This window comes from Trematomus bernacchii, unplaced genomic scaffold (assembly GCF_902827165.1).
Source record: "Trematomus bernacchii unplaced genomic scaffold, fTreBer1.1, whole genome shotgun sequence".
Classification (NCBI taxonomy): Eukaryota; Metazoa; Chordata; class Actinopteri; order Perciformes; family Nototheniidae; genus Trematomus; species Trematomus bernacchii.
This window is the reverse complement of record NW_022987714.1, coordinates 11123862-11138040: the sequence shown is the minus strand read 5'-3', so window position 1 is coordinate 11138040 and position 14179 is coordinate 11123862. Positions and strand designations below refer to the sequence as shown.

The window sequence follows — 14179 nt, the reverse complement described above, 5'->3', positions numbered from 1 at the left end:
TTAGACCAGGAGTTATTGCCTGTCTGCTCTAGCAACGCTGTGGAGGATTGCTTGTACTCTACTGTGCTGCACATGATCGATCTGTAGAATTCTTTGGTGGGAAGAGCGAAAAATAAAAAAACAAAGTCCTAGGGTGACAATGCTATCCCTCTGCTGACAGGAGAGGGGACCGGACACAGCAGTGTAGCATGAGTAACGCCAAATTCCCTCAAACGTGGAATGTTTCAGTAGTCTGTTTCATAATAACAGAAAATATTTCAATGGAAAATCATCTCCCTTATGCGTGTGTGCTTGAGCTTGAGGAAATAAAGTAGATCAAATCAAAAGAAAAACAACAGAACAGAAAATAATGAAGTAACCAGCAACGTACTTAAATCACATCTTTGACAACACGGAAGTGAAGGGGAGTGTGGGGGTAAAAAGTACCAGGATGACACTCTGGGGCCCGTCAAAAGATTTGTTTGAAAGAGATTTAAGTATTTCGAACCTAGTTGTGGTAGTGTGGCAATCTATCTACAGTATAAGGGCCCCATTGGATTATCATCAACTCCACACTTACTATCACTAGCAGTGTTGCAACACTTTAACACAGGTGCACCCACCTCCACTTAATACTACATTTCACTGTACATCAACCCCCAGGTTACAAAATAGAAATGACATATAATAAAAACACACACACTCTTGATAAAACATCCACAAGAATTATTGCAACAATCTCTAAAAAATAAACACAACATGTACTACAGCCATGTCAAAAAAAGAGTTCAAGATAATGTTAAGTTAAAAAACAACAACAACAACAAAATAATCACTTCAAATGCAAGTACTATGGCATACCATGGAGGAAGGGGGAGGGGAAGGCTTTCACTAACCCACCAGCGGTACTGATGTGCCTATACGAGGACAAATGAACAAGGAGATTTTTGTATCATTGGCTACATGGGGGAACAAAATGAAATGAAGCAGCGAACACACAAAGCCCTATTGGTTCTCTAAGTGTTCCGGTATCCCGTTTCGGCTGGCGTGGTGATGTCTGCGGTGTACCTGGTTCGAAGACAAATGGACAGTGGCGACAAAATCGTCCACAAGGTGCCCTTCCAGGTGTATGCTGTGGCATTTCCCTTCTGTTCTGTTCCTGCATTTTTTTTTGTAGATGCTACCCAAACCTCAAGCGCGACAAATAACTTCCAATTATCTTTGAAGGATTCACGTCAGAAAGTGTGCATTCAGGTAAAGTAGTGCCCTCCCTTTTGGGCTCCTACCGACGACCCGGACTCAGTGTTTCTATCAACCTGCTCAGTGCCAACTTGCTACCATTTTAGTCCCATTTAAGATAGAGAGTTTCGCCCTGCCCTCCACAGTCCCTACCTAAACTGACCCTATGCTTTCAAACAGCCGCCTCACTCGTGCCTACACAGTATCTCTCTCGAACAACCCTCGATACTCTGCCTCTTCTCTGCAGACCCATCCCTTCCGCCTCACAGAACCCCCCTTCATGGCAACAATCACTTCCTGTCAGGCCCTTCTCTCGGACTAGCTTTTATCCTTAAAAAAAGCAACCTCTACTGTGTCTCAAACATTGTACTGTAACTCAATCCCTGTTCTTGAAAACTGAGCTAATAACTCACGCTGCATGAATTCCCTTAAAAAACAACAAATATATTCCAAACTAAAGCCACTTTTTGGGTGATAGAGGTTTACATCTACAGCTATACTGTACATTTTCATATTTACACTAATATCCAGAGCACAATGTAACAAGAATTTATCTATGACTTTGGTAAGTACCCCAGGCAAGTTATCTCATGCACACATAATAAAAATGTCAGCGTGATATCTGACGTTAATCTTCATCATCTAACAGTATGCTGTCATTTTAGGACGAGAAACAGCAAGGGCTAAGCCTACACCTGGAAGAGAGCTACAACTGCCCCGACTAGCATGTCAAACCAGGGAAACATGTCGTTCTAAGTATAGCTAGAGTCTCTTGTGGCTTTCAGGATCCAAGCCAAGTAAACTGTGTCGGTATATCTGTAAGGCACTACGAGGGAACAATGGTCAAAAACCTAAAGACTGAAGAGAGTTTTAAGGAGGTGGATTTACACACGCATGGCTGACAGTAGCACACACAGACAATCACGTTGTACATGCCTATGTTATTATAACCACTTTGTGCAATCACATTGAAAAAAGAGGAACAAATAAATCTATTGGTATCTGGAAAAAAAAGTCAACTGGTGCAGACTGCTACATTCTAAGAACGGGGCCCAGCTAAGACACCTAGCAAAAAAAACTAAGTATCGTCATAAAGGTGAAACATAAACGAAAGAAATATCTATAAATACACTAAAAAGTTTGTTGTCTTCTGTTGGTTATATTTCCAGAAACCTCCTCGGCTGGAGAAGGTGGTGGTGAAGGGGGGGGGGAGTTGCCTCTCTTTTCTCCCCACACCATGAATGATTTGGAAATATAAAGACAGTTCAAGGCCATCAATCTTGTTTTCTTTGTAGAGCAGCAGGTTTCCGTATTTCACCTTCTCCCAATTTTTCTTGGGATTCCGAACTTCCAGTCAGTAACCCCTGTTCAACAGTCACTCCCCGAATTAATGAGGGGGGGGGGGAAATAAAAAAACAGAAAACCTCCACTGTCCCAAAAGGCCTGTTTCTAAATTCCCTGTAAAACTAAAGAAACATTACTAGTAAAGTAAAAAGCGAATAATTGAAAAATAAATGCAAAAACTGGCCCTTTCAGGAGAACAAAAATTGATGAATGACCCCTCTGAAATTCATCCCCATCTTTCCCTTCTAGAGAGGCTGTGAATCTTTTTCTCTCTGTCGTTATATCTTCAAGTTATATGTGACAGTTTCATGAGGATTGCATGTTCCTCTGTCTCTGTTTTATGTCTGAGGTCGAGGAGAGGATGGGGCTCAGGGCGGGTGGGTTTCGTGGGGGGGGGGGGGGGCAGCAGCAGCAGCAGTGCTGGGTCAGGCTCTCCAGTGTCGGTCAGTGTGTTCTCTAGAGGTAAGGGTACTGGTTGACCTTGGTGGGGCTCAGCGGGTATCCAGTGTAGACAGTGGAGGCGGGCGAAGCGCTGATGTAGGCCTGGTGGGCGAACTGGGCCTGGTACTGGCTGTGGTGCAGGGTGGGGGAGGGCAGCACCCGGTGGCCCATGCTGACCGGGACCTGGTGGATGATGCTGGGGGGGTAGCTTCCGTGCTGGACCGCGTGGCGCACCGAGCCCTGCGACGCCACCAGGTGGGCCACGGTGCCGGTGGAGCCCAGAGTGGCGGGGGTGGTGTAGGCATAGAGGTGGGGCTGGTTGGGCAGGTGGGTGGCAGCCAGGTGCGGGTGGACATTGGCCACGTGGGAGGGGCTGTTGTGATGGAAGTACTGGGCCTGGGTGGAGATGGTGGGGGTGATGTAGGCCTGCTGCCGCCGATGGCCGTTTCGCTCGGCTACCATATGCTGCTGCGCCTGGAAGTGGGGGGACAGAAAGGCTGAATGTCAGTTTTATTGCTCCTGGAGTTTTTGTTATTCTCATAGTCCAAATGTGATTTCTTAAATGTTCCCTATTATACTGTTTTTCATTAATATATTATAGGTCTCAGATATATACAAAACATGTCTCCGAAGTGTTTGGCTCAAAATACCAAACAGATCATGCATTGTAGCATCCCATAATCCCCTCTGTTTCAGCCCTGTTTCAAAAATGCTGATTCTCTGTCTGTTACTTTAGATGAAAATAAGGAGCCACTCCCCACGCCCCTCTGCGAGATATTTGGTTAAAAATTGTGCTCTAGGAGGAGATTCAGGTGATAAGGTGGGCGGGGGTTACCTTAGTTGGTTATTGGCTAATGGTTAATGGCTAATGGTTAAGCCAAAAAATCGGTATGAAATCATAAAGTGGCCAAAATCTGATCAGCTCATTTTCAGACAGGTTTTTCATATAAAAGGATCAGGACAAAAAGAGAGATAATATTTTTTCCTGAAACTTTCAGAATATTTTTACACAGAGGGGACACATGGTTATGTATAACAGACATGAAAAAGTGGATTTTGCATAATAGGTCCCCTTTAAAGGAATAGTTGGGATGTGTTGAAGAGAGGTTGTATGAGGTACACCACCTGTTTGGAGTAAAAGATAACCCCTCATCATAACATCCAAACTTTGCCTTAAAACACTTCAAAAAATCGATTGGATAATGTCACAAATGACTTATGAACCTCAAGGAATATTTTGACATATTGATCAATTATCAATTTCATCTCTTTTTCTTGTTATCTATGGACAGAGCCAGGCTACCTGATTGCCCCAGTTTCCAGTCTTAATGCTAAGCTAAGCTATCTTTTGGTAGCCTAACGTACAGACATGAGGTTGGTATCGTTCTTTTCATCTAACAGAACATGAAATCACTAAGTAAGCTACATATTTTAACAATAAATGTTATTCTTCTAAAACATGATCCTAAAATATTTAAGGTTTTGTCCACACATATCAAAATGCAGACACTGATATGACATGTGTCACCATACCTGACTGAGATTGAGAGGCTGCTGCTGGAGGGGGTGTGGCCCTGAGCGTTGCTGCCGATAGGCCACGCCCCCTGGTATGCCCCCTGGTAGGTGATGATTGCCAGACAGCACTCCATTGGAGGATTTGAATTTATAAGCTGTATTCTGATGGTTCATTAAATCTGCAAGGGAGAGGATATGGTTATTTGGGAAGAAGTAACAATGTAATAATGTAATGTATTAAGCTGTATTTTAGGTCAGGAAGGAACCTGTCGTCACAGTCCTCTACCTGGCATCAGGCGCTCACACTCATTGGGGACCTCGCTGTTCTGCGTCTTGAGAGGAGGAATGATGATGGTGCGGGGGTTCCCGTTGTTGTAGTTGTCCAGGATGGTGCTCTTTGTGTCGTAGCTGTTGTTGTTGGGGTGTCTGGACTCCACAGTGTACGGGCTGTTGCTGGAACAGTCAGAGTCGGGCGAATCGTGGACCGTCACGCAACTGATGACATTCTTTCGCTGCTTTGTAGATGAACTGGAGGAAACACAAGTGGAAAGTTATTAAGACATTTCTTTCAGGGAATCAGATAAACTCAAGGGACATCAATATGATGATATCATATGTCCTGATCAGATTTGACATCCCCTCTGCAGTGCTGTGTACATACCCTGAACTACACAATTTGTGTCAAAACTTGTTTTTTATCTCCCTTTTGCTAGCTGGTTTTCTTGTACTTCCCTCTCTTTGCATTCTTATTTTGTGTTTCTCATTGCAGCGTATCACGGCATAAAGGAGTTGTCCTTTGCACATCTCTTCTTTCCTGTTATCAGATGACTGGATGGTTATAAAATTGATTTGACCATCGCTCGCAAAGTACCGCTGCCACAGAAATTACAACTGGCCTTGGATGGCCCTGTTAACATTTTACGACTCCAGATTAAATTACTTTTATAGGCGCACAGTGATCTGATACTAGAAACCAGAGATGTGTCATTGAAAATGTTTTATATCATACACAGCCTTAGAAATCATATATGACCCCCGGAACGATACAAGAAAAGAGGATAGAAAGTGGGCTTCTCAGTTTCACTGGTAATTGTGAAAGCAAAGTAAGTCAAAGCAGACACATTTTAAAAGGTCTCGTTTATCTATTTCTTGGCTGACAAACCTGTTCAATGGCATTTCACAGTAACCAGCATTAGTATTCCGAATGATATACGAACTCCTTCACATTTTCCAATAAGCAAAGACCAAGAACTGACCTTTTCTTTTGTTTGTGGTCATCTTCCTCATCTGTGTCGCTGCTGATGGTGATGATGCTGACTGCAGGGCTGGGCGTGTCGGGGATGATGATGGTCTGTCTGGGGACATGGTGCTGGTGCTGATGGTCGCGGGTGGTGCTGGAAGCCTGCTCTGCTTCGTTGGACCCCCACCCACCGCCCTGCGGGGGCGGGCAGTTGGAGGCCGAGCCGTTCTGTAGCACAGCGCAGCGTGGAGGGCGTGTTCTCCTTCACCCGCTTGGAGCGCTGCGGGGACAGCACCGCCTGAGAGGACGACACCTCGTAGGCCGACATGTTCCTACAAAAAGACAGATAATAGTGTTAATGTAAGAAATCAAAAGGTGTCAGACATTGTGTTGTGTTGCATGTTAATGGGGAACTAGCTGGGTGTACAGTGCACAGGGCCCAAAGTGTCAGGGGCCTCCACCCACATAATGATCCTCAAAGAGACAAGTACCAACCAGGAAGCAATAAAGAAACAGTACATGACTACAAAAAGACACAAATAGACTGCAAAATGACCAAAACAACAAAAAATAAGATGCAAAACGGGACTAAAAGCAACTAGAAACAACTTTTAAACAACTAGGAAAGACCCCATGCAACTACAAAGAGACTCAAAATAGCTTCATAGAATTTCAAAGCAACTACAAAGAGACTGAAACTGACTACAAAAGACCCAATGCCACTTGAATCACTTTAAAGAGACAAACTGCAACAACATAGAGTTTCAAAATAACTACAAATAGACTACAAAGATACACAGAGCAACAACAAAGATAACATAACTGCAAAGAAACAAACAATGACCAAAATGACCAAAAAAAGAGACTAAACAGCTATGAATTCTGTGTGTCCTGCTCTTATGTACAGTAGTAAAGGTGGAGGGGCCTTCTGTTTATCTAAGCCCAGAGGCCCATTGTCTCATAATCTGATCTGTGTATGATGGTTTACTATAACTCATCTGAGTGTGAGAGTACCTGGCAGACATCTGGTGCTGTTTGTTCTTTTTGGAAGAGGAGTTGTTATTGGTTGAGGGCTGCCTCATAACGTGTGCCACTCCCACATTGAGCGTCTGGTTGGATGGGAGCGTGACGTGGCCGGCCAACAACGCTGGCTGCTGCATGATGGGATTATAATGGCCGCCATGAGGATGGGGATTCCTGTAACATAACACAGTTTAATGTTAGCACAACAGTAGGACCTGCAAGTGCAGCAACACAGGATGAAATGCTGCAAAACACATTCATGTATGTAAAGGATAGCCAAACCCAACAGTGGTGAGGTAAAATGAATGAAGACATGGGAGAGTATTTCCCAGAGAAGCCAGCGGGTGGCAGCATCTAACTCTTCTAAGGAGGACTCAAAGGAAGAGAGGGAAGAAGTGAGGGAGAGAGGGAGGGCAGAGGAGCTGACACCAGCAGCTGTGGAGCGATAGCTCTGCAGAGGAAGTGCGACACTTTCCCGATCGTCTCTCTGAGGACAACAGAGCTGCCACTGGACAGGGAGGAGACGGGGGGAGACGGGGAGGTGGGTGTCTGGTCACAGATGGACAGCTCCCGAATGAATCTGTGCATACATGGCCCCAGCTGTCCTCCGCATACACATTATATACCTGCAGCCACCTTATCTCCCGGCAGATCGCCATCTATCCATCCATTTATCGAGTCATCGCAGTGACAGGCTCTCCTAGACATGATGTCTCGTGTACACATATCCCGTCTCCCTGAGGTAAATCTGCTCTTATGAAAGCGCCAGTATACGCGAAGGGGAATGTGATTCATAGAAGATAAAGGACAAGCTGTCAGGGAGTTACAGGCTCCTCGGTCAATCAGTCTTACGCCATACCATCTTCCTATAGCACATCCTGGCCTATAAAAGCCATAAAACTACTGCTGGCCTTTGAAATCAATTTATCTGAACTGACCTACAGACTTGCCCCTGATGTTATGTGTATAAACTTGATTTGGCAAAGTGCTTTCATTTTGAAGCTTTAGAGTGATACATGTCAACCTATTAGATTTATTTATCCATCTCAAGAGGAAAGGTGGATTTGGAAACTGTAGGCCACAATATTCAGACATCAATAGAGGCTGGCTGGGAGCGGTGGAAAGAAAGAAAGAAAAGACGTGAAATGAGTGCTGTTCACCTCCAGTTGGCGAGAGGCTGTGCGCTGCCCATGGAGTCGGGGATGACAGTGGCATGCTGGACTGAGGTGTGGGTGAGCTGCTGCCAGGCTGGGGGGAGCAGGATCTGCTGGGTGCCGCTGGGCCAGGCCTGCTTAGTGGGGAGGACACAGAGAGGGGGGGGGAGAAAAGAAATTCAAGTCAGAGAGGAAAAAAAAAACTGTCAACTGCTACAAAACAAAGCATCCAAAATATGAATTTGTTTTATGAAGTCTGTGAATGAAAATGGCTGAACAATTAATAATGGAAGGATTATAAGTGGACTGTGTGACACCCCAAAATAATATAATATGGCTTCTTTAAAATTAGGAAATGTTCTGGTATATGGATATTTTTCCTCAGTATATTGGACTATATTATTGTAATGTGTAGGATGACCTTATATATAACCCGTCTTTTATTTGATTTTTGTTATACCTGTGTTATTTACGTTCTCAGTGTTATTATTGATTTGATTTCTATACATTTTGAATTTTCGGGATTTGAGAGGTTATACATGTTGTGACCCCTTGTTAAAGAAACTGCTCGTCTAAATTGGAGTACTAATGGATGTAAAGGGGTATGTGAGAAAATAATTAATAAAGAATAAGTAAAAAATAAGTAAAAAATGGCTGAACAAAGGGACGTCTTTTCAGATTAGTTTGACGGTGTTGTGATACATAACAGTATCTTTTATCAAAGTGCATAACAGCTGGTCCTAACCGGCTACCTGGCATACAAAATGAACTCGGCCGGCTTCAAGGAGACATCCATTGACAAAAGAGATAAGACCAGGACTTAATAACGATGTGCTCCTTTCACTGTCTGCATGCATATGAGTGAGTGTACAGTATGTGTGTGTGTTAGCGTGATTATGTGTTTGACTTGAGTCAAATCAGCCTTTGTTCTAATTAAATTCCTGGGCCCATTCAAGCTGCTGTGAAAGAGGCTACTTTGTATTTCTGATGCAGAACAGGAGCAGAATAATATGGCCAGAGATGTGCCAAGACGAGTGTGTGTGCATGCATGCCCAAGCATGTTGGTGCGTCAATGTGTGTGTGTGTGTGTAACCCTAATAGTTTAATGCAGTTCTATTGATTAGCACTTTAATGTCAGGGCTAATGAATTGTTCCTTTAATACCGTTTGCACATCTATTAACAACGGCATCAGTATGTACTGCGGCACACACGTTTAAATAGAGGGAGAGGGAAACGAATAATCTGTGCATACGCTACGCTGACTTTGTATTTACCTTTATCTTTTAACTTTATCTTAACCTTCATCTCTGTATTCACATATTTGCTTTGCCCTGTCTGTTTTTATTATATTCAGACACAACGTAGCTGCTCTGTTCTGTATTCTGGCTGCAGGCTTGTGGAAGTTGGATTGTTTTTTGTTTGCGTGAGGCAGGTTGCAGAGCCCAAAGCAACCGTCCTGTGGTTAGAGTGCTTCAGGGGGCATCTGCCGGCCAGCAGCACCGCCTTGTCTTTGGGCTGATGACTGACATCTCTAATGGAACATTCTGGAGCTGGAGACGTTCTTTACATCTAAGACCACATCCAAGGCCTTTTATCAACATGCCATTAAGAGAGTGTAATACATCCATCCATCTCTCGCGTCTCCTCCTCCCGCCCGCTCTATCTCCATTCCCGGCACTCTACATGCCTCTCTCTCTCTGGGCGTCTGCGTTGTGTAACCAGCCTGTCTGCCCTGAAATGGTAACCCAGTTATGAGGCCGTTTTTCTTTCTTCTCAGAGTACACCATCACTATCAGCCGGCCCACCACCTCCCACCTCGACCTACACTCCCCGGGTGAAAAACCCTTTGTCACCTCGGGGTTTTGAAAGCCCCAGCTCTCACTCCCCAATTGTTTCCACATTTTCTGCATTCCTGTTCTAGATAAAGGTCCTGCTGGTCTCCCTGCCTGCATGCTTCACTTTGCCCCCTCTCTTTACACCCAGGAAGCTCGGGGGCTAACCATGCATGGGTCCGAGATGTGTGAAGGGTGTATGTGCGGCAGCCGGTGAGGAGAATAAACCCAAGACGAGTATTTGAGACCTCCCACCGTAAAGGAAAAAACACACACGGTGTTATTAGGTGTGCTGCTCGTTGGCCCATATAAACCATCTGCTTTTGTTCACTATTGCCTGTCTTTGTACTGAGGTGAAATCCTGCAGCAACGTGTGATCTGATGGATCCATCCCATCCATGGATCTGGTGGTGTTGTTGTTAATTATCTGGTCATGCAGAGCGTCATCCTGACCTCCCAGAATCCTCTGAGGCCTGTAATTTGGAGCGCCTGACTTGGAAGCAGCCCTGGAGCTAATCACCATTTGGTATCTGACAGATTAACCCACCATAGAAACACAGGCGTGCAACACACACACACACACGCACGCACGCACACACACCCACACCCACACGCACCCACCCACACACACACACACACACACACACACACACACACACACACACACACACACACACACACACACACACACACACACACACACACACACACACACACACACACACACACACACACACACACACACACACACACACACACACACAGAGATCTGTGCTGCCTGTCTGCCTGCCTACTGCATGATTAACTGGAGATAAGGGAGTGCTTGAAACTCCCTGGATTCACAGGGATATTTAAAGCCTTCATGGAAATTTCCATAGGGAGAGAGGTGCCGTGGTGATGGAAGTGGTCCTCAGTGTGTGTGTGTGTGTGTGCGTGTGTGTGTGTGTGTGTGTGTGTGTGTGTGTGTGTGTGTGTGTGTGCGTGTGTGCGTGCGTGCGTGCGTGCGTGCGTGCGTGCGTGCGTGCGTGCGTGCGTGCGTGCGTGCGTGCGTGCGTGCGTGCGTGCGTGTGCAGGGAGAGTGATGCACAGTCACTCTCTGTTACTTCCAACAACTGTACATTAGCAGCTAAAGCTCGGGCCCCACTGTGCAGGCTCCAGTGAAGGCCTTCTCTGTGTGAAATGCTCCTGCCTTTGTGTGCATCAGACCGTGGCAGCCTCAGCCTCAAGGAGAGCGGGACAGCAGAGAGAGAGAGAGAGAGAGAGAGAGAGAGAGAGAGAGAGAGAGAGAGAGAGAGAGAGAGAGAGAGAGAGAGAGAGAGAGAGAGGTAGGGAGCAATGCACAGGAGAGCTTGGCCTGAATGAGCTCAGGAAAAAAAAAACTGCTGCCAGCAAGTGCAGGGTCACGAACATTGAGTGATTTCCAGCCTCCATCGATATAACTATTCTTAGTGAGGGTTATGAAAAAAAGAAAAAAGGATGCAGGGAGCTTTGTTTGAATGTGGGCTCCAAATGGGACAGGCACTGTTATTGTTCAGCCAAAAAACTCTATTATTTCTCCCCTGTGATACTTTTCCTACCTGTGTCAGCAGGCCAGGTTGGATCTGCAGAGGCTGGGCACCAGGGGCCTGCGTCACTATGGGAACAGCATTCTCCATCCGCACAGAGTAACTGGTGTGCTTGGAAGGGGACGCCTGCAGCCCTGTGCGCAAATAAAGCACATGTACAGAGGATGTCAACAAATAGGTGCAGCACTGATAAACAACACTGCAAAATGAAGAGCGAGAGATCACTGTTTTATATGCACACGGATTTATGTGGATTCAACAGATGTCAAAACCCTCTACTGTGTACTTCGGATATAGCAACAGTACTTGGGGAAAATAAAAAACAGTAGTCATGGCAATAGGCAATAGTACAACAACAGTTCTAATAATGGATATTTTATAACCCATTCCACAAAAAGAATGAATAAACAAACAGAATAATGCCTCGGAGCTTTCCCGCCCTCCCAGTGCAAACACAGAGGAGACAAAAGCGTGGTGAGTAAGCCTTGCACAAAGATATTACATTTCCTTTCAAATGATTAATTGCCTCATCAAGTTATCATTGAATCATTGTTTGTATGCCACGATTGACTACCTGTGGGCTAAAGCTGCAAAACAAAACAGCAAAAATGCAAGAACAGGAGAACTGTCTGTGCATGGAGAATTTAAAAAGACTCCAGTGATGTAAATCTGGTACATTATTATAAAAAAAAATGCTGAATAGGTGAGTTCCATCTCTTATTAATCAATTTATTGAACATGTTAAAAACAAAACAAACGATAATAATAATTATAATTATAACAAAGAGAAGCAAAATAAAAAAACGTTCAAGGTATACAAATGTAAAAAATAAATTCTCAAATAGTTTCCGTCATGTTCAAAAGGGGCAAGAAGAAGCTTAAAAATGTTTCTGGTCCTACCCCCGTCTAGCGTACATTGTTCATGAAAATAAAAGTTTAGGTCATCGTCATCAGCAACCGTGATATTTGATTCATTGTTTTAAACAAATCATTTCTTTGTACAAAACAACCAAAAACAAATAACTTTTACAACGACAAGAAATAGCAAGCAGGAGTTCACAGGTCCTGCTCATAACCATTCAGGATTTGGTTTCTAAATAGTTGTTTTAGTTTAGATAAAGTTGCACAGTATTTCAGCTCATCATTACAGTTATTCCACAGATGAACACCTTTTGTTGTGATGCAATGAATTATCATGGTCTGTTCTATTACAACACACTTGCTGGTATCTTATATTTTGCACAGATGACCATTAATCCCACTCTTCACACTAATGCAGGGGTGTCCAAACTTTTTTCACCGAGGGCCACATACAGAAAAACATACGAAGGGCTGGGCCACTCACTCGAGGTATATTGCCACATAAGTGAAGTTATAAGTTAGGAAAATCAATCAAATGTAGGAAAATGATGCTTGTGAGTGTTATCCCTTAAAACAGAAGCCTCAGATTGATTATAATAAGGAGAAATAGGAAGGGTGTATTTCAAGCTTGCTATGTAAACAAGGGCTTTTTTCTTATCAACAAGATATGTTAGAAAATGTTTCCAACTTTAATTGACTGAATTTATTTGTAAAGTGGGCTTATTAACACATGAATACTACTGTGTAATATATGTTTACATTTATATTTAAGAAGTACAATATAAGACAAGCACAAGTTTCATTTGTGGGCCATATTCCATTATACCTTTTGAATTTGTTGAGGCCCGCGGGCCACATTTGGCCCCCGGGCCGTAGTTTGGACACCCCTGCTTTACACTAATGCGTACTGATTGGTCAGATCCTCTTACCTTGGAAGCCAGGTGGGCAGACGATGAGCGCCTGCTGGAAGGGGTCGGGCCGGGCGGTGCAGAGCTGAGGCCCCCCCGGCTGCAGGGGCATGCTCCTCTGGGCCACGGCCGCCATGGAGGCAGCGGAGGGCTGGTAGAGTGCAGATTGGTAGTTTAGTATGGAGACATCAGGACTTGCAAAGGAAAGGGTGGCATTGTTGGTGGAGGAGGGAACCAGGTTGGTGGCCTAAAGGAATGATGGGATCAAAATAAAAATCATGAGAGTGGAGGTACTGATGGGAAATACCAGGGAAGTGGGGGTTCGCCGGGGGGGGTGTTGAACAGCAGGCATGGTAAAGAACAGAAAGATAACAGTATTCTGAGAAAATAATGCAAATAAAGCATAAAGGTATCTGGGTGGGTTTTTGTTTGCATGTATGTATGTATGTATGAGTGGGGATGCAATATTATTTATTCTGTGTGGTTCTTTAATTATTGTATTTATATTTCATATATATACATTTGATGTATTTTCATTTTTTATTTGTATTAAAAAATAAAAAGTGGAGCAAGTGGAATGTTGTGTCATGTAGAAAATGTGTTTTCAAACCCCAACTCAAAATACAATTATACAATTATGCAAAAAACCCATAAAGACGCAATATTATTTGATGACAACCATTTTCTTCAACTTTGTAGTTCTTTAATTATTGTAATTATTATTAGCGTTTCATATATATAAATTTGATGTAAGTTAATATATTTTATAAACATTTTTTTGGAGCAAGTTAAATGTTGTGTCATGTAGAAAATGTGAATTGAAACCCCCACTCAAAATACAAATATACAAAAAAAGATAACACACATATAAAGATGCAGAACAAGCCTCGGATCAAGATCAGATGGGTGGAGGGGCATCCATCATTAATGGGAGCTAATGGAGGAATAAGGAAATTGGACTACTGATTTGAAAGCATCTTAAAATATGCACACTGTTGATTTGATTGATTAGAGGGAGGCAGAGAATGTGAGGAGAGATGCAATCAATGCTTAGAATAATCAACCGTCAATGAGGGA

The 14179-nt window shown here is 43.8% G+C and overlaps 1 protein-coding gene across 1 annotated transcript in view; it reads right to left on the bottom strand.

Moving 5' to 3' along the window:
- Positions 1 to 2692: 2692 nt before the first annotated feature.
- hipk2 (homeodomain interacting protein kinase 2) overlaps positions 2693 to 14179 on the bottom strand; it is a 72958-nt gene continuing 61471 nt past the window's right edge. Inside the window, 9 exon segments of the mRNA XM_034141206.1 lie at positions 2693 to 3477; positions 4537 to 4697; positions 4805 to 5046; positions 5775 to 6010; positions 6012 to 6090; positions 6773 to 6955; positions 7942 to 8069; positions 11346 to 11467; positions 13124 to 13349. Of these exon segments, the coding sequence (XP_033997097.1) occupies positions 3019 to 3477; positions 4537 to 4697; positions 4805 to 5046; positions 5775 to 6010; positions 6012 to 6090; positions 6773 to 6955; positions 7942 to 8069; positions 11346 to 11467; positions 13124 to 13349 (1836 nt within the window). The 3' untranslated portion in view covers positions 2693 to 3018.